Below are 19,204 nucleotides of genomic sequence, written 5' to 3' on the forward strand. Positions count from 1 at the left end.
ATGTTCTTAAAAACGAAAGCAACCGCATGACTAAACACTGCTGTGCCACTCTATCAAATAGGAGTGGCCAAATATAGGTACATGTCATATTTAGAGGTCATATGTTGCGCGGCTCTGCCTAAATTTTATTTGGAGATAAAATTACCAAAATGTCACGTGATAATTGAAAACAAATGGAGGAGGAATAAATGATGCATTTAAAATCTCTGAACATAACAGAAAATTAAACAATGATTATGCAACAATAATAGTGCATTTGTATTATAGTAGCAGAAATATATTTCTGGACAGGCCTTGTCAAAGTGAGCGGGCACTTACACTAGAAAAAATATAGCACTTAAATTTTTTCATTTTTAACAATCAATTATATTACACAGTGGTTTTATATCAAAAGTTGATAATGATATAAAATATACTTCGTTTTGATGGTAAAAAATATAACCCTTTAAGTGATGGCTGTTATTTGTTTCAGTATTCTAACATTAAAATAATAAACGAATATGAAACAACACATACAGTTGAAGTCAGAGTTATTAGCCCCCAAGCTTAACTAGGTTAATTAGGTTAACTTGGCAGGTTAGGGTAGTTTGGTAAGTTATTGTATAACGATGGTTTGTTTTGTAAACTATCGAAAAACTTTATAGCTTAAAGGGGCTAATAATTTATCCCTAAAGTGAGTTTTAAAAAATGTAAAACTGCTTTTATTCTAGCCAAACTAAAAGTATAAAGACTTTCTCCAGAAACAAAAAATATTGTCAGACATAAAGTGAAAATGTCCTTGCTCTGTTAAACATCATTTGGGAAATATTTAAAAAAGAAAAAATTATTCAAAGGGGGGCTAATAATTCTGACTTTAACTGTATATATCAGGATATAAAGCATATAAAGCACTATTATTTTTAGCAAAATACTGCTCTTTTATTTTTGTAATTTTATCGTTTTATTTTTGTTAGTTTAATTATTTTTGTTTTCATAATTAACCAACAAGCTGTAGACAAATTCCTGTCTAGGATTGACGTTTTAGAAAATAATTGTGTAGCTACCCAGTATATATTATACATGTTTACATTGTCTTAAATTAAAAATGTAGATTTAGAATAATAATATAATATTAATTATTTGTGCTTTATATTATTGTAGAATTTTATTGTTAATGTAGAGTGACGTTATAAAGTACACTGCCGTTCCATTTGAAGAAGTACCCGACTTGTGTCCTCACATCCTCGGGAGTTCGTTCTTCCAAGTCTGAACTTGGCAAGTTTGAACATCCAAGGACGCAAGTCCGAACTTTGCGTACTTATTATTAAAAAAACAGCCTCAGTTTGTGAGAAAGAAAATGAGAGACAAACTGTGAGGAGACTCATGATTTTTTTAGTTTATAAAGTTAAAATGCAAAGAAATAAACAATACGTGATTTAATTCCCTGCTACATGTGTTATTTGTAATTCCATATACACAACCACAAATGATTATATCATCATAAAGATAAAGATGTTTATATGAACACTGAATGAGGAAGACTAAAATATAAAAATATACATATAAATGCATTAAGGTCATTTACTTTAATTATTACTATTGGAATGTTAAGAGACTTTTAACCAGCACTACAAATAATGTTTCTGAAGACAGTCACCTACTGCACCTTTACACATCACGTGTGATAAGTTTGGTAAAAAATAAAACTAACATTAGTTGTCATTAATCTTAACTTTACTAAGTCCTTTTAAGAAGTCTTTTTATGAATTTAAATGCTGAAGGAAAATTTTAAACAATATAACGGGGAAACTAAATAGTCAGAACTTTTTCCACAGGTTAGAAAATAAGAAGAAAACTGCAGTTAAGAAATGTCTTCTTAAGACTGTTTTGTGAATCCGGCATCCCCCCTAAAGCTCACATTTGTCAAAAGTTCTGATCACATGTTCTCACTGCTAAGCACGCTAATTAACACCAGTGTTGCTTTGGAAAACAATACTTGTTAGAAGAGCAGGTTAACATGCTGTGCTCTGTTATTGTCAACACGCTAATTAGATATACAGTGTGATCGGTTAGTGGCACTGGAGGCTAAATTATCTTCACTGGTTTGAAATTCGCCAGAGCAAATACTTGAATTCTGCTGAAGAGGTCACTTTTTGTGAAACCCAGAGCGTTCGAGATGTCCTGAACACCAGTACTTGTCGCAATTAGCCAGACATGATCTTGTATATCATTTTTACGTCCTTCAAAATTTGAGTTGTTGCTCTATTGATAGAATTAAAGCTACAGCCAAGATTGGTTTGCATGACTGTGACATTTGCGACGGTGATAAAGACACTTGCTTTACTGTCTCATTTAAACAGCAGTTTGTTTGGAATAGATATGGTTAGTTATCTAGGGAGCATGACAATGGAGATGGCAGCCTCTAATAACACAGATAGTTGGCAGAAAGATATAGAAAACTCCCACACTCTTTCATATATGAACTTTCTTGAAAAGAGCCCGTCATATTGCTTCTCTGCCCCGTTCTCACTAAATTAATCACTCAGAAAATAATCTCTTTTATTTTCAAAGGTAGCACTCAATGCCGGCTGGTAAATATAATGTTTGGGGGAGGGGGGGTACAATTATTTCAAACATTCATTCATTCATTTTCTTGTTGGCTTAGTCCCTTTATTATTCCGGGGTCGCCACAGTGGAATGAACCACCAACTTATCCAGCACGTTTTTACACAGCGGTTGCCCTTCCAGCCGCAACCCATCTCTGGGAAAAATTCACACACACTAATTCAAACACACTCATACACTAGGGACAATTTAGCCTACCCAATTCACCTGTACTGCATGTCTTTAGACAGAGGCGAAACCGGAGCATGTTTAATTAGCAGTTAAATAATTATAATAAATAATAATTATAAAAAAAGGTACAGCGATTCTGATTTAGTTATAAAAATGCTACGGTATTTAGTCTGTTATATTTCAGTAGTGCACTTTTTTGTTTAATTGTAGCTAACCAAATTGAGATTTAAGGTACATTTATGCAAGGATAACTAAACTAGTTTTAAAACACATCAGTACTTCACACCAAATGCATTATTAAGTATTAGCGTGAGTAAGTTGCATACAAAGTTAATGAAAATGTGAGAACAGAGTGGTTATTTCCACCTTGCAGTATGAATGACATGGAATGCGTGCTCTTTATGTACTTAAAGTTACCTAAGGAGAGAAGAAGAGGGAGAGCTAGGCGTAGAACTTGATGAGGAGCTATGGAATAATATCCTTGCTAAAACCAGAAGCAATGCTTGTTAGATGTTGGATCCACTTTTCCTTGTTATTTTTCCAGCACAAGTTTAGGCCCAATCCCAATTCTGTTTTTGTACCTCTACCCCTTTCCCTTCCTCTTAGTCCTAACAAACAAGGGTTAAGGGGAAGGGCTTCAAAATTTACCACTAAGAATGGGGGCAGCACTACAGCACCTGCACACGTCATCATATATTAATATATTAAAATGTGTTTGTTTGTTGTAAAAGTTCTTAATAATGACAAAAAGTACTAATTTGTGGATCTTCTTACTTCCGGGTGCAGCTGTGGCTGGTGTATTCTGGGAAATTTTTCTTACCCCTTGGTTTCAAGTGTGGTCCTGAAAAATCTTCGTTTGAAGGGGTGTATACCCCTTGCCCTTAGCTCTACGCCTTCAAGCTAAATAGAATTGGGACACCACTACCCCTTCACGGACACGCGCAAAACAAGGGGTAGGGATAAGGGGAAGGGCTAAGGCGTAGAATTGGGATTGGGCCTTAGTGGTTCTGATATTAATTTCTTAGCTTTATCAAATAGTTTAATTGTGAGTCTAGGAACTGCATGTGTTTTTTTTTCCATGTAGAGCTGCTTGTATTGTGAAATGTGGCAGCAGGTATATTCATATTGTAGTACATGTCAAATTCACTTCCAGTGTCAAGCTTTTATTATTGTAGATATGCTGGATAATTTGCGCAGGATAACTTGTGTACTTCGTCATTGGTAATCATCGAGTGGTATTGAAGCTTAAGAGAGCGTCTTAGTGCTCGTAAACACTGGGACGTTTTTCGTTTGTGTTTATCAGCAGTGTTTTACGAGATGTTTTTCCGCATTCAAACCCATAGCTTTTCATGGGCGTCAAGCAGAAGAGTATGGAAAATCGCTCCTTGACATTAGATGGCGCTACACAACTTTAAGTTTCTGACACTCGCTTATAACACAGAAGAAGAGAAAGAGAGGAAGTGTTGTTAAAGTTACTCATGACTCCAACAAGCATGGATGGTTCAAGTAGCAGCTCAAGCTCAAGCGATGAAGAAATGATTATTGTTCACAGAGCAATAAGCAGCTCCACGTTCAAATCGCCTCTGGGCTTCTTCAATGTGCACTTGCATTGACAGTTTTGCGCTTGAGCGCCTCTAAGTGCTGTTTACTGTTACTTCAGCAATCTGATTGGTGGAGAAGGCTTTGACACGGCGCGTCTAAATAAAAAAAAATTAAAAACGAGCATGAGGGATTTTTTTAAATTGATACTTTTGCGCCTGGCGTTTTGCACGTTGGTGTGTTAAGTGTTAAGACAATGGGTTTACTGATTTTTTTCTAAATAAAATCAACTTATTACTTTCAAGGCAAGACTTTTACTCTTTTTTTTAAAGGGTACCTATTTGACCCCTTTTTCAAGATTTAATATAAGTCTTTTGTGTCTCTGGAATGTGTCTGTAACGTTTCAGTTTAAAACACCCATCAGATTATTTATTGTACCTTTTTAAATCTTGGAAACTTCAGCTTTTATGATGTTGTAGCTGTTTTTAATGCCTTTGCCTTTAATACAAATGAGCTGGTTCTTCCTGACCACCCTTCCAACGTGCATGTCAGAGCCAGAGATCTCTGTAGCCTTTACATAGATAAACAGCACAGTGACAGACAAAAATGAAGCAGATCTCCCTTACTACATTAAGAACTTTCCTAAATGTTATTTGATATATTTGTTGTGTATTTCAAGTCTTTATGCAACAATGAGTTACACACACAATGCCGTTTTAAACACACACACACACACGTTTAGTTTCGCACTGTTTTTGCATGGCAAATGTGACAGGATACACGTTAATATCCACTGCTGTATCGATATCCATTATGTTTAGTAACAAAATAAACCTGATTTAACATCCACAAACCGGAATTAATTTATATACCTGAATTTCTTTCATAATTGTACTGACACTATACGCCTGTGGTGATGAATTATGTCACGATTGTATTGTCTTTATAACCATCATTGTCTTTACAACCATCATTTTAAAAACTTTTTTAAATTGTAAAACTCAAGAATGAGGTACAGATGATCACAGAGAGCTGAAATTTTTTAACCCCAGTTTTGTGCCTGTCTTATCTTGTGAATATGATTATACGCGTTACTAAGGACACATGTTAATGCGTAGTTGTCAATCAATTTGGTGGGTGTTGAAACCACACTCCTATGTCATGTTGTGGTGGGCCTCAAAATGAAAAAATTATGTCAGGAAATAAAAAAAAGAGACTTGAGTTTCTATCACTTCAATATGACTGTGGACACATTATACCTACAAACAGATCTGTCCAAACAGCTTACAAAAGTTGATTTTTATCATAGGTGCCCTTTAAAGTAAAGTAACTTATTACTTTTTAAAGTGTATATATGTACAATAAATATATAAAAATGTACAACTATGGTTAACACTATGAATATTATTAATAAATAATACATTTCTGTCATTTTTTCTGATATTAGAGTGTCATTGTCAGAAGATATTCTATCAACTAAATAGTCACAAAAGTCAAAAGTAAAAAAAAAAATAAGTTGAGCTCTAATATTATTCAAATAAACAGTTTTTAGTCTAAATTATGCTAAATTATTATCAGTTTTTTTAAACTGAATGAGACCTTTCGTATCAGAGTTGAGTGAACTTGTCAATTCAAATCTGCAAAATATAGTCGTAGATTTTATGGATGATTAAAATAGTTGAAAGGGCATGAGTATCTCATTGTTAGCTTCATTTCTTTTAAAATCTTTTTTTAAACACTTATAGCAGATAACACTCAGTACCACCAATTTCTAAACTTCCAGATTTTTTTTTTTTTTTGTGCTCATGACAAAAAAAAAAAAAAAAAAATGTTATGACATTGACGCTAAATGCTCAAATGAGTTTCATCATTGTTAAATGGTTGGGAAATGAGCTCACACACCCATGAGAGTAAAAAGGCTAGTGTTAATGATGAAGAACAGAGAGATGGGAATTACACTTAATGATGCCTGAGGAGACTCTCTCTCTCTCTCTCCTTATCTCTCTCTCTTTCTCTCTCAGATACCCATTTCTTTCTGAATGCTTTAATTACATTGTGCATTTACACGTATGGGAAATTGGGTAGGCTGTGCCACAAAATACTGGACATCTTATTGAGGAAATGAAAAGAGAAATGAGAATTAAAACTAAATTGATGAATCATTCATTTTTCTTCGGCTTAGTCCCTTTATTCATCAGGGGTCGTCACAGCGGAATGAAACACCAACTTATTTAGCATATATTTTACACAGCGGATACCTTTCCACCTTCAACCCAGTACTGGGAAACATCCATACTCACTCATTTACACACATAAACTGCGGCCACTAATTAGTAGCAAAATCACTTGTTCCCTATCACAACAAAGCATTTTGCATTATTATGTTTACATCATACATACATTCAGTTTTCTGCTAATTATATGCTTTTGCATGACTCAAACAGACAAACACACACACAATCGGATATAATTTACTAGATCTTACAATTCTGGAATGAGTCTTATACATGTACAGAACTGTGAAAAAGTCTTAAGCACTAGGAAATAGGTACAAAAAAAAACAACAACAACAAAGCAACATTTCCTCTTCAAGCAAAGTCTATGTATAAAGTGGCTTCCCTTTGCACCAAGCACAGCTTGAACAGTTTGTTCTGATTGTCCTGACATTTTCTGAAATAATTTGCTGTGTAATATCAAGCTTCTTTTGGCACTTTTCAGAGTTCTTTTTAGGTTTAGAGTGTCATATATTTTTTTCTGTCTAGGTCATTTCATACAGCCTCTATAATATTCAGGTCTAAACACTGTGGAGGCCATTTCATGACTGTCTGTGTTTCATTAGCTGTTTTCTTTCTACAAAAAGAAAAATCATTATCATGCTGGAAATAAAAGCTATTTGGTCATTTCCAGAAGCAATTGCATAGTAGATTAAAACCTGTTAGTACTTTTTAACATTCACCATTCTATCAATTTAGACAACATTGCTCGAAATACAATATTTGTTTGAGCTGTAGAAATGCACCTCATACCAAGACAAACAGTCTCACTTCATCATTGTCTTTCACATGTCTTAAAAAATTAACCAAAATAACTCTAACCTAACTCCTATCATACCAAACCATGCATCAACTGAAAGACCATGCATTCACCCTGTATGAATCTTAATTTAAATAGAAAAAAAAAAGTTGACAAAAAAAAAAAAAACAAATACATTAATGTCTGATTTTGTGGTAAAGGGTCACATATATCCATTATACGATCGGTAAAACAACAGATTTAATGTTGGCTTAAACTTTTACACAGTACCGTATATATACAGTTGAAGTCAGAATTATTAGCCCCCTTTATGATATATATATATAATACTATATTTATAAATTCATAAATGTGTTCATCATTTTCTCCAGCTCACCTGTGCAATGGGACATTCCATAAGCACCTGCAGGACCTTTACAGCCCTCTGGTGGTGCGTTACATTGACCTGATGGAGTCGTCCATCGCTCAGTCCATTCATCGTGGTTTTGAACAGGAGACATGGCAGTCTGTGAAGTAAGTAGAATCGACCTGGACTTTGTGTAGGTGTTTTTACATTGATCTCTTTTGCGTTTTGGAGAAAAAGTTGCAGGGTTTGTTTACACGTGTTAGGTTGTATTTCCAGGAAACCAATTTACTTCACGTTTCAGAGAACAGGAGATAATTGGACAGAGGGAATAGAATGGAGCCTAATAGATCTTTTCCCTTTAATGCTCATCCTTAAATGCCTTCGTGCTTTTCTGATTTATACCTCAGTCTCTTGTTTATTCTCTATATATTTAATTTGATGTGAATGAAAACAAGAGACATTCAGTTTCATTCAGGCAAAATATTCTGTGGAATTAAGCAAAACTTCAGAAAACAGTGCTTGTGAAAATGAGACTTTATGTAGAACTTTATCTCTTGTGTTCTGTTAAAAATGACTTTAAGTTTGTCTTTGTAAAAAAAATTTCCCCTGTGATGTTCATCTAAAATAATAATTCTGCTAATAATTTGTCTCTAATCATTTCTTAGTAGTAGTAGTATTAGTAGTAGTAGTAGTTGTTGTAGTACATTTACACTAGTGGAACTACAAATCCGCTGATATATATGGACTACAAGGTCCAGTCATGTGCCACACACTCACACCTGTTCCGTGTTTCCCACTGATTGCTAACACACACAGCTGAAGCTGTTCAGATTGATTACATGAACTTTAAAAGCAGACAACATGAACAAACAAACAAGGCGAGGGTCAAAATAAGGCATTGCAAGGAAAACGCGTTGTAATGTTTACTATTCAGTTTGACAAGACTCAGCACCTGGTGTGTGTGTGTGTGTCTGTGCTGCTTTTATAAATAGTCCAACTAATTAATCTTTGAGCAGCTACATCTGTGTGTGTTAGCAATCAGTGGAAAAACGGAACAGGTGTGAGTGTGTGGTGCATGACTGAACCTTGCAGTCAATATATCGGCGGATTTGTAGTTCTATTTGATCTGTGAGTTTACCAGCAATCTGTAAGGATTAGAACACTTGCGATTTTGACAGTGATCATAATTTTTATCTTTTGAAATCTTTTGAATTGAAAAATTATTTAATATTTTGAAAATTTTACCTTGTTAAAAACATTTGTAATAAAATATAATAAAATACCATCTATATAATTTAACTGCAGTATATATGAGTAATATTAAGTAGTATTAAAATATATTTTTATTAAAGTAATTTTAAAACAATAAATATGTTTTCTTGCCTAATAAAATAGTTAAATTTGTTTATTTCTATTTTATACAGTTGGAACCAAAAGTTTACAAACAATGTATCAAAAGGCTTATAACCAATTTTTTTTTTTAAATGTCAGATGTTCAATGTAACTAAACTTTTTTTCTCTTAAGTAAGGTAGAATTACCAAAATTGTTTCTATTTGCTTAATACCAGAATGATGAGAAAGACAAGTCAAGTTATTGTATAACAATGGTTTGTTCTGTAGACTATCGAAAAGAATATAGCTTTAAGGGGCTAATAATTTTGTCCCTAAAATGGTTTTAAAAAATTAAAAACTGCTTTTATTCTCGGAATAAAACAAATAAGACTTTCTACTGAAGACAAAATATTATCAGACATACTGTGAAAATTTCCCTGCTCTGTTAAGCATCATTTGGAAAATATTTTAAAAAGAAACAAAAATTCAAGGAGGGGCTAATAATTCTGACTTCAACTGTACATTAAGATTACTATGCCTCTGAAAAAGCTCAGATGATGGTGTGAAGGATCTGAAAGTTTCTGATTGGCAAGTTAATTGGAGGCACACATGTAGATTCATATTTAAGGTAAACCTCAAACACACTGCTTCCTTGTGTGACAACATTAGAAAATCTAAAGAAATCAGCCAAGACATCAGGAAGAGAATTGTGGACCTCCACAAGTCTGGTGCTTCTTTGGGTACAATTTTCATATGCCTAAAGGTGCCACTTTCATCAGTTTAAACAATTATACAAAAGTATAAGAAACATGTCCAGCCGCCATACCGCTCAGGAAGGAGAAGAATTCTATGGTGCGATCTGTGTGCATCAACCCCAAAACAAAACCAAAAGTCCTTGGGCCAGTTGCATCAGCAGTGTTTAACTTAAAACATAGCCTAGTTGTGACTTAAAGAGACACTACGTTACAACTTACACATTACTAAATATTTTTGTGTTGCACCACTGAACTTAGTTTAAACATAACACTACATTCCAAGTAAACATTTATGGCAGCCTTCCCTATGTATAATGTTAGAGGAGATATGATAGCGAGATTAGTTTACACTGAAGAGCTCACGATAATAATAAAGAATGATCTCCCTCTACTCACAGCCTTATTTTCCTCCCAAATCTCGCATTTGTTTCGGTTTGTGAAAGAAGAGTTTAATTTTCTAGCCAGGAGTGTTTTGTTTTGTTAAATTAAAACAAGAATTTCTTTATGACTGAGTTCTTCTTTCTGCTCTTTTCTCTAGGATATGTATGATATACATAAATTAAGTTTAATGCTTTGATAACGTCATGTGTATTTCAAGTGCATTCACTGCTCGCGATGCAGGTTTGTGTGTTGTCTGTTATTAGTGACTGACTAAAATGTGATTTATAATAATTTTTTTCTATGACAGTTATATATAGATGCATTAGTTGCTGATTTTTAAAGCAGGTTAGCATATAAATACTTTTATTGGATATTACGTCATTCAATGCGATTATGTATAACTTTACGGAGCTTACAACCTACTAACGCTCTGGTTACTAAAGTAACCCTCGTTCCCCAAGGAGGGTAGCGGAAATGCTATTAGGGCATTTTTAATCCACGAATGGGGATTTCGTTCAGAAAGCCAATCGTCTGATAAAGTATGTAAACGGGCAAATGAAATGCCAAATGAATTGGCAGCGTCAGCTTGCGCACCTGATGGTTGTTGCAATTAGTTTTGCATAAAAGCACAGCAAAAGCAAGATGAGGCATCCTTTTTAAGCTGAAGAGACTGATACCTACAGCTAAGGAACAATCATTATTGCGATTCAATATAGCATTTCCATTCCAGTGAAGCCAGTGCTGAAGTGGTCTCATATGGAGTAATCTGAGCGGCATGGCTGCAGATGCCATATGCCCCAGGAGACTCTGAAATAATTTCAGTGGGACCACTATTTTGCTGTTGAACTCTTTCAGACAGTTCAGCATTAGCTGAGCGCTGTCATGGTGACCGAGTCCAGCTCCTGAGAAAAGAGATCCTCTGCATGGTGGCGAGTTTGCTCTTTTCTCGGTTGACCTGAAGCCCCAACAGGTGGAGGTGCCAGAGCACCTTGTCTCTGTGCATAATCAATTGCTCCCGAGAGTGGGCTAAAATCAGCCAGTCCTTGAGATAATCGAGTATGCGGATGCTCGCGAGCCTAAGGGGCGCTAAGGCAGAGAGAGAGAGAGAGCTGGAAGAGAAGGACTTTGTATTGTCAAGCTCGACCTTCGAACGCAAACCGCAGAAACTGACGGTGGCGTGGAAGTATGGAGACATGAAAATACCCGTCCTTCAGGTCTATCGCTGCAAACTAATCCTGAGGACGAATGCACTGGAGGATACGCTTCTGCGTGAGCATTCTGATTGGCAGCTTGTGCAGACAGCGGTTTAAAACATGCAGATCTAGGATTAGTCGTGACCCACCGCGCTTTTATGGCACGATGAAGTGCGGGCTGTAAAACCCGCTCCCCATCTGGGCTGGAGGGACAGGCTCGATTGCATCCTTCGCCAGGAGGACAGCAATCTCCTCTCGCAAGACAGGGGCGGACAGGGGGCTGACTCTGGTGAAATAGACATCCGTGAGCTTGGGGGGCCGTTGACAATCGCTGACGTACCAACAGTGGGGCAGCACGGAGTGGGTGTGCTGATCTGAGAAGCGTGAGGGTCCCGCGGAAGAGCTGGAGGCGAGAGATTCACTATCACCCAAGCTCTGGAGGGTGGGTCTTGAAGGGTGGGAGAAAGGAGATCGTCCTCCCAGCGCCTGTAAGCCACTGGCGAAATGCACAGAACCTGCTAGCTGGAAGGCATAACATCCCAGACTGCCAGAGTTCAGGCTGTCACATCTGGGGAAGTGGAAAAGTGCACTTTCATTGATGTTTGCGAAGCAGTGAAAAGTGCAGTTGGAAATGGGGTCCGGCCCTCCAGCGGGGAAAGAGTAAATTCCCTCTTGTCCTGTCTCAGGGATGCTTCGTGGTCCATTTACCGGACTTAACGGTGCCCTGGGCAGGGGTGGCTGCCTGCTTCTGAGGTGCTCAATGCGCCCGCTTTGCCGGAGGCGCAGGCGGGTGCCTTCAGCGGGGAGCAGCAGCTGTTGATGGCTTGGCAGGTGGAGCAGGCTTAAGGTCCCACCGAAGATGACATTATCCATCGCATCAGACTGCTCTCTCACCGCCTTGAATTCCTAGGTGAATTCACCGACGGTGTCGCCGAACAGGCCAGCCTGGGATATGGGGAGTCAAGAAAACAGACTTTGTCGACTTTGCGCAAATCAGCTAGGTTTAGCCAGAGTTGGCGCTCCTGGACCACTAATGTGGACAGCCTTGAACACTGGTTTCGAGGGAGGCAGACAACCTACAGGCTTTGGACGGGAGACGAGGTGGACCCCGCCAAGAAGAGGCGCCATGCGGACAAAGATTTACCGCAATGGTGAGCTCGACCTGAGGAATCGCCTCATACCCCCTGGCTGCTCCACCGTCAATAGTGGTGAGGGGCAAGGGACATGCAGCACGGGCAAAAAAAGTTGCCCTTTTGTCCTCTACGTAGCACCCATCTAGTTGGTCTGGCAGCGGAGCTGGGTGATAAACCATTTCCAACTCCACGGCAGAAGCAGCCCGGGAAAGCACGGATAACATGTCCGTTTTAGGATTCATTGACAACGCTCACTTGCCTGGAAGGGGCGACTGGGTCTGGATCCCCGTTGGACAATGAAAGCCCACCATCCGATGCAGCGGTGGAGGTCTGGTCCCCGGTGTCATCGAGCATAAGGGCTACCATTTGGTTAGATGGACCGCTTCCTCCACTCGAAGCTTGGATTGAGAGCTTGGAGGACCGGGAGGGCCGCGGGCCCGGATTATCAATTATCGGGCGACGGATCGGGCCCGAGTGCCCGCTGCAGTGCAGGTAACAGCTGGGATGATTCGCCCTTTTACATGGACGTGCTGCACGACCATGCTGCTCTTTTAGTGAAATTTGCAACTTTATACGCACAGCTCTGGAGGACCAGAGCCAAAGAATGACAGGCAAGGGAGAAGCTAGATTTAGCCAGAGTTGGCGCTCCTGGACCACTAATGTGGACAGCCTTGTAAACTCTGGTTTCGATGGAGGCAGACAACCTACAGGCTTTGGTTACACCAGAAGTCTCTGAAGCGAAAAGGATGCCTTAACTTGCTTTCGCTGTGCTTTTATGCTAAACTGATTGCAACAAGCATCAGGTGTGCAAGCTGACGCTGCCAATTCATTTGGCATTTCATTGGCCCATTTACATACTCTTTCAGACAATTGGCTTTCTGAACGAAATCCCCATATGTGGATTAAAAATGCTCTAATAGCATTGAAAATCCCCATCCGAAGGGGAACTATGGTTTGACTTAAAAACATATGGTGCAACCAAAGTGAGAACAAATTTAGTTATAAACTAGCTAGTAGTTACTAAGCCCCTAGTGTGGACTTTACAATTCAGTTTATGAAAGAACTTAAGATTATCTGGTGCAACCCTTACCTTGTGAAGAAGCTGGCTGAAGCTGGTAAGAGAGATTCATTATCCACAGTGAAACGAGTCCTGTACCGATATGTGCTGAAAGGCCACTTAGCAAGGAAGAAGCCATTACTCCAAAAGCACCATTAAAAAAGCCAGATTATAATTTGCAAAATCACACAGGGAAAAATACTTTATTTTTGGAGACATGTCCTGTGGTCTGATGAAACTGCAACTGAAATCATTGGCCAAAATGACTAGCGATACAATTTGGAGGAAAAAGGGGGAAGCTTACAAGCCTGGGAACACCATCCCAACTGTACTGTACTGGTGCACTTCACAGAATAGATGGCATCAAAAGGAAAGAACGTAATAGAAATATTCAAGCAACATCTCAGAACATCAGGCAGGAAATTAAAGCTTGGCCGCAAATGGGTCTTCCAAATGGACAATGACCCTAAGCATACTGCCAAATTAGTTCAAATGTAGCTTAAGGACAACAAAGTTGTTTTGGAGTGGCCATCACAAAGCCTGATCTCAACCCTGTAGATAATTTGTGGGTAGAGATGAAAAAGCATGTGCCAGCAAGGCAGCCTACAAATCTGACTCAGTTACACCAGTTCTGTCAGGAGCAATGGGCCAAAATTCCAGCAAACTATTGTGAAAGCTTATGGAAGGATACTCAAAATGTTTGATCCAAGTTTTACAGTTTAAAGGCAAAGCTACAAAATGCCAAGAAATGTATGTAAACTTTTGACTTTCTAGAAATTATTAAAATATTCTAACAACTATTAATAAGTCTTCTAGCATTTAGCAAATATCAATAATTTTGGCAATCTTAACTGACCTAAACGAGAAAAAGTTTACATTTAACATCAGACATCTAAAAAAAAAAAAAAAAAATGGTTATGTGCCTTTTTATAGTGTATGTAAACTTCTGGTTTCTACTGTATATATTCAGTTATTCTTTTTAATAATATTATTAGGCCTAGTTGTAGTACTGTAAGTAGTATTGTTAATAATTATAATTATTTGAATATTAATAATAATAATAATATTATAGAACATTTTTTGATCGGTTAACCGATTTTAGTCTCCGGTAGTCATTTATTTAGTTTATCATTTCTCACATACATTTGCTTTTATTATTACTTAGCCATTTGACTAACATAAATTATAAAGATAATTCTGTAACTGTTTGGGAGTTTTTTGAAAAACATAAATAAGAAGTAGTACAATCAGACCAAATGGTGGATGGACAAATGGATGGATGCCACTAGGTGTTTTAGAGTCGAAACCGAATGGCACTTGTTAAGCATCTCTCACAGCCACATTTCCATTTGTATCAAATAAAATATTTTTCCAGCTGATTCTTCTCTGTCAATAATCTGCCCTTTACTGTCTGATGAACTGTCTGATTGTCTGGCCTCTCTGCACTTTAACTTTCTGATCTCTGGCAGGACCATCACCAACAATCTGCCAAGCGTTCCTCTGCCCAGGGTTCCCAACCTGCCTCTTAACCTCCCTCAGATGCCCAGCTTCTCAGCCCCGTCCTGGATGGGGCCGCTGTGTGACAGCACGTGTGTATGAGCCAGCTGGGCACATCGCTCGCTGCACACTGCTCTTCACATATGCTTATTTTAGCAGCAACGTCTGTAGGACATTATAGGCCAGCCAGATATTAGCTCCAATCCTAATCAGACACACCTGAGCTAATCAAGCTCTTACTAGGCTTTCGAGAAACATCCTTGCAGGTGTGTTGAGCCAAGTTAGGGCTAAAATCTGCAGGACAACAGACCTCCAGAACAGAGTTTGAGAACCCGTTATAGGGGTAATATTAAAATTAATAATATAATTTTTTTTACGTTATTTAAATATTCATTAAGAAATAAGAAAAAAATAATCAATAAACATTTATTTAATGTATATAATAATAAGAATTAATATTGAATATTATTTTAATAATTAAAAACTTTTTTTTAACAATCTTTATTTAATGTTTTAATTTAAATATAAATTGAATGTAATAATTGGAATTATTATGAGTAAGTAGTAGTAGTGCTATTAATAGTAGAAGTGTTATTTAATTAAATCAATACAATTTTTTATATATTTTGAAAATGTGTTGCATGTATAAATGTATACGTGCATTGGCAGGATGCCTTAATGTCCCACCAGTAACGATATACAGCCAGATTGCACTGCTACGAGTGTGATATTGCATTTATAAAACAGTTTGACAGCATAATCCTGTATCTAAAATAGAAAAGTCTAAAAGCCCTTTTGTAAGAGGAACTACTTTCTTCCGCCATTTATTCACATCTGCAGCTGAACAGCTGAAACTGTTGCTATTCACACACAAGTATTTGAATGATTCTCTAGTGTAATGTCTAAAAGCCAGGCCCGGATTGGCTAATCGGGAGGACCGGGAGAATACCTGGTGGGCTGGTCCGTTTTTTTTGGCCGCGAGGGCTGGTGTCCCTAGCTTCTTGCACTCTCAGCAGTCGCACTTTTTTTCATTAATTAATTTATTTATTTGACCATAGCCTCACTCTTTTAATTCATTATTTTGCCGCAGCTCTGCTCTTTTTATTTATTTTCTTGCAGCCCCGTGAGCAAAATGCAGCCTGCAGGTTAAAGATGATGTTACTATCATTCAACCCTAAACAGCGGCACCTTTGTGAATATAAGAATTTAAATAATTAATATTAATGAATATTACACCTCCTCAGTGTGATTCACTACACTAATAAATCTGACATAACTTGATCAGTGGTTAAAAGAGTCTTGCAGATAACAGTGCAACGTTTAATTTTATTCCAAGCATAACAGTGCTATATGTGGTCCAGTGGTCAGCACGTTGCATTACGATGCCACTGATCTGTGTTCAAACCTCACCTGAGTAATTATTATTATTATTATTATTATTATTATTATAATTTTCATTTTTATTGTTAATACATATAATACTGTTAGGGTTGTTGAACATTTGAAGTTCTAAAGCAGCTGTTTTCTTGAAAAAGACATGATAGTGTCATTAGAAACTGAACTGGAAAGCACGTTATCTCAATATAATCAGTCGTGAACTGAGGTAGGCCGGTCAAGGCTTAAAACTCGAGGGCTGAAAAGGAGTCCCACACCAGCCCAGTCTTAAGCGATGACAAAACAGGTGATTTTGCTCACATTTTAAGATTATAAGGCTGAACGACATGAAATGCCATCAGTCTAGAGACATTTCCCAGTATTTCTTTGTTGCAATATCACAATAATACCCCCCCCACACCACCACCACCACCTTCCCCGCACTAGTTGCGCTTCCTCTGGGCACAGTTGCTTCGCGCAGGTAAACAGGAGCGTGCACGCTTTTTAACAGTCCCGCGCATCACATCACCTGTGCGCACGAGTGATCATCTCTTCGGGATTTACCTTCTTTTTTGCTGTTTTGCTCGCGTGAACAGTTATTTTTGTCGTTCGTGCTGCTTCTTGACTCTAAGACCACATTTGCATGAATATTGGGCCATGCTTATTGTCGAACCCTGCAGTTAAGGAAACTACAATTAAAAAATAATTTCCAACCAGCCAAAGTGGCTAGTGGAGGTGTCTGTCTAACCCACTAGAGCTGATATGCATTTGGCGGGTGTTAATGTAAAGCCCTGCATACAATCCTGATATGAAAATTCCATCTCACACTCAATACACTACAATTACTAAGATATAAATACAGCACTACAACAAACAAAAGAGAGAGATCATCTTAGAATATCATTTACCTGTTTTAAAATGATTTGATCAGCTGTAGTCAGAAATTACGCTGTTTTTATCTTCTAAGGCAGGGATGTCCAAACTCGGTCCTGGAGGGCCAGTGCCCTGCATAGTTGAGCTCCAACTTCCTTCAACACGCTTCCCTGGAAGTTTTTAGCACACCTAGGAAGAGCTTGATTAGCTGGTTCAGCTGTGTTTAATTGGGGTTGGAACTAAAATATTGTGTGGGCGGAGTAATACAGAAAGGTGAAGAGGCTGGACAAGTGCTGTTTTTTCAGAATATCACATGGCTATCAGCCAATCAGATTTAAGAACCAGACAGAACTGTTGTATAAATATATTAAATATACGGTAAAATATAATAATGATGTTGTTGTTGTTGTAAATAACATTTACTCAATCTGATATTTAATATTATAAATATTAAATCAAATTATACAATCAAATAAATAAAAACTACTTTTAAAATATGTCATATAAAATATAGATAATAATAATAATAAGAATAGTAATTATTATTATTTATTTGTATTATTATAATTATTATTATTATTATTAATAAATCAAATTGTTATATAACATTATTGTTATTATCATTATTTTTTATTAACATCATCTTTAAATGTCTGAGAATATTTGTTGGTTTGATGAAGCTGCTATATTAAGCATTTGTGTAATTTGTTAGTAATGAGTTTTAGCCGTGCATCCCCTATTTGCATGACAGTGTGAGGGTTATGATGTATTTTTTTATTCATTTTTCGCATTATTATGTGTCTTGTCGTCAGTTTGGGTTGGGAATCAACAAGCTGTTTTTGTTCAGTATCAAAACAAATCCTTGTTCTTCTGAAAAATCTTGTTCTTCCATAAATGTGGATCAGATACTGTACCTCTCTAAGTGTTTCTGTATAGTTGTCAAGGAAACGCTGAATTCATGGCACTTTGAGCTGTGCTGCCAAACTATATTTAACGTCATGCAACCGCTATTATAACTGACAGGAAATTATTTGATAATTATTTAATTAAATGACTTTTTTAAACTATGTCTAAATTCATATGACACGTACTTTGTGCTTTTGATTCTTCTGGGTTTGTTCTTATTTAATAGCCAGCTAAACCAAACAGGGTTTAGAATCAGTTTACTAGCATATTTGAAACCTGAATTAATGAATCACTTGGAGTTGATTAAACAAATTCTTTAACTACTTGTTAGGGTGGCATGGTGGCTCAGTGGTTATCACTGTTACCTCACAGCATAAAAGTTGCTGGTTCGAGCCCCAGCTGGGTCAGTTGTCACCTCTGTGTGGACTTTGCATGTTCTCCCAGGTTCTCTGATTTTTCCAGACAGTTTAAAGACATGCGCTATAGGTGAATTGGGTAAGCTTAATTGGCCATGGTGTATGTGTGTGAATGCAAGAGTGTATGGGTGTTCCCAGTGCTTGGTTGCAGCTGGAAGGTCATCCTCTGTGTAAAACATATGCTGAAAATGTTGGCGGTTCATTCCGCTGTGGTGACCCATGATAAATAAAGGGGCTTAGCCAAAAATGAATGAAGGAACTACTTGTTCATTTCAGTGATTCAAATAAGTCACTTGTCTTTGACTCACTTGAATCTCAACTTTAGAAATCCTTAGAAATCAGCTCATGCTTAGCCTTAATTAATTTGAATCAGTCTATTGGCTCATACTGAATAATTTGCAATTATTAAATGAATGTGATATAATGACCACTTTTTCTACATTATTGTGACTGAAATTACAAAAATAAACTTCTTATGGGCTCTTATTTTCTTTTTATTAAATTTATTTAAAGCATCATGTTCAGCTTTTACCAAGTGGGTCATTGAATCTTAAATCAGTCTACCAATTAATAAATCAGGATGATTTGATTGTT

At 37.1% G+C, this 19,204-nt stretch overlaps 1 protein-coding gene across 12 annotated transcripts in view; it reads left to right on the plus strand.

The window, feature by feature from the left end:
* cadps2 (Ca++-dependent secretion activator 2) overlaps positions 1-19,204 on the plus strand; it is a 365,750-nt gene that overhangs the window by 310,151 nt on the left and 36,395 nt on the right. For 7 of the 12 annotated variants that reach the window (XM_073943226.1, XM_073943225.1, XM_073943228.1 and 4 more), the window contains exon 19: positions 7,719-7,860. In XM_073943226.1, the coding sequence (XP_073799327.1) occupies positions 7,719-7,860 (142 nt within the window). Of the gene's footprint in view, positions 1-7,718; positions 7,861-15,013; positions 15,134-19,204 lie in introns of all 12 variants that reach the window. The other 5 variants (XM_073943222.1, XM_073943221.1, XM_073943224.1 and 2 more) reach the window with 1 other exon arrangement.

Source organism: Danio rerio, chromosome 25 (genome assembly GCF_049306965.1).
Source record: "Danio rerio strain Tuebingen ecotype United States chromosome 25, GRCz12tu, whole genome shotgun sequence".
NCBI classification, from domain to species: domain Eukaryota; kingdom Metazoa; phylum Chordata; class Actinopteri; order Cypriniformes; family Danionidae; genus Danio; species Danio rerio.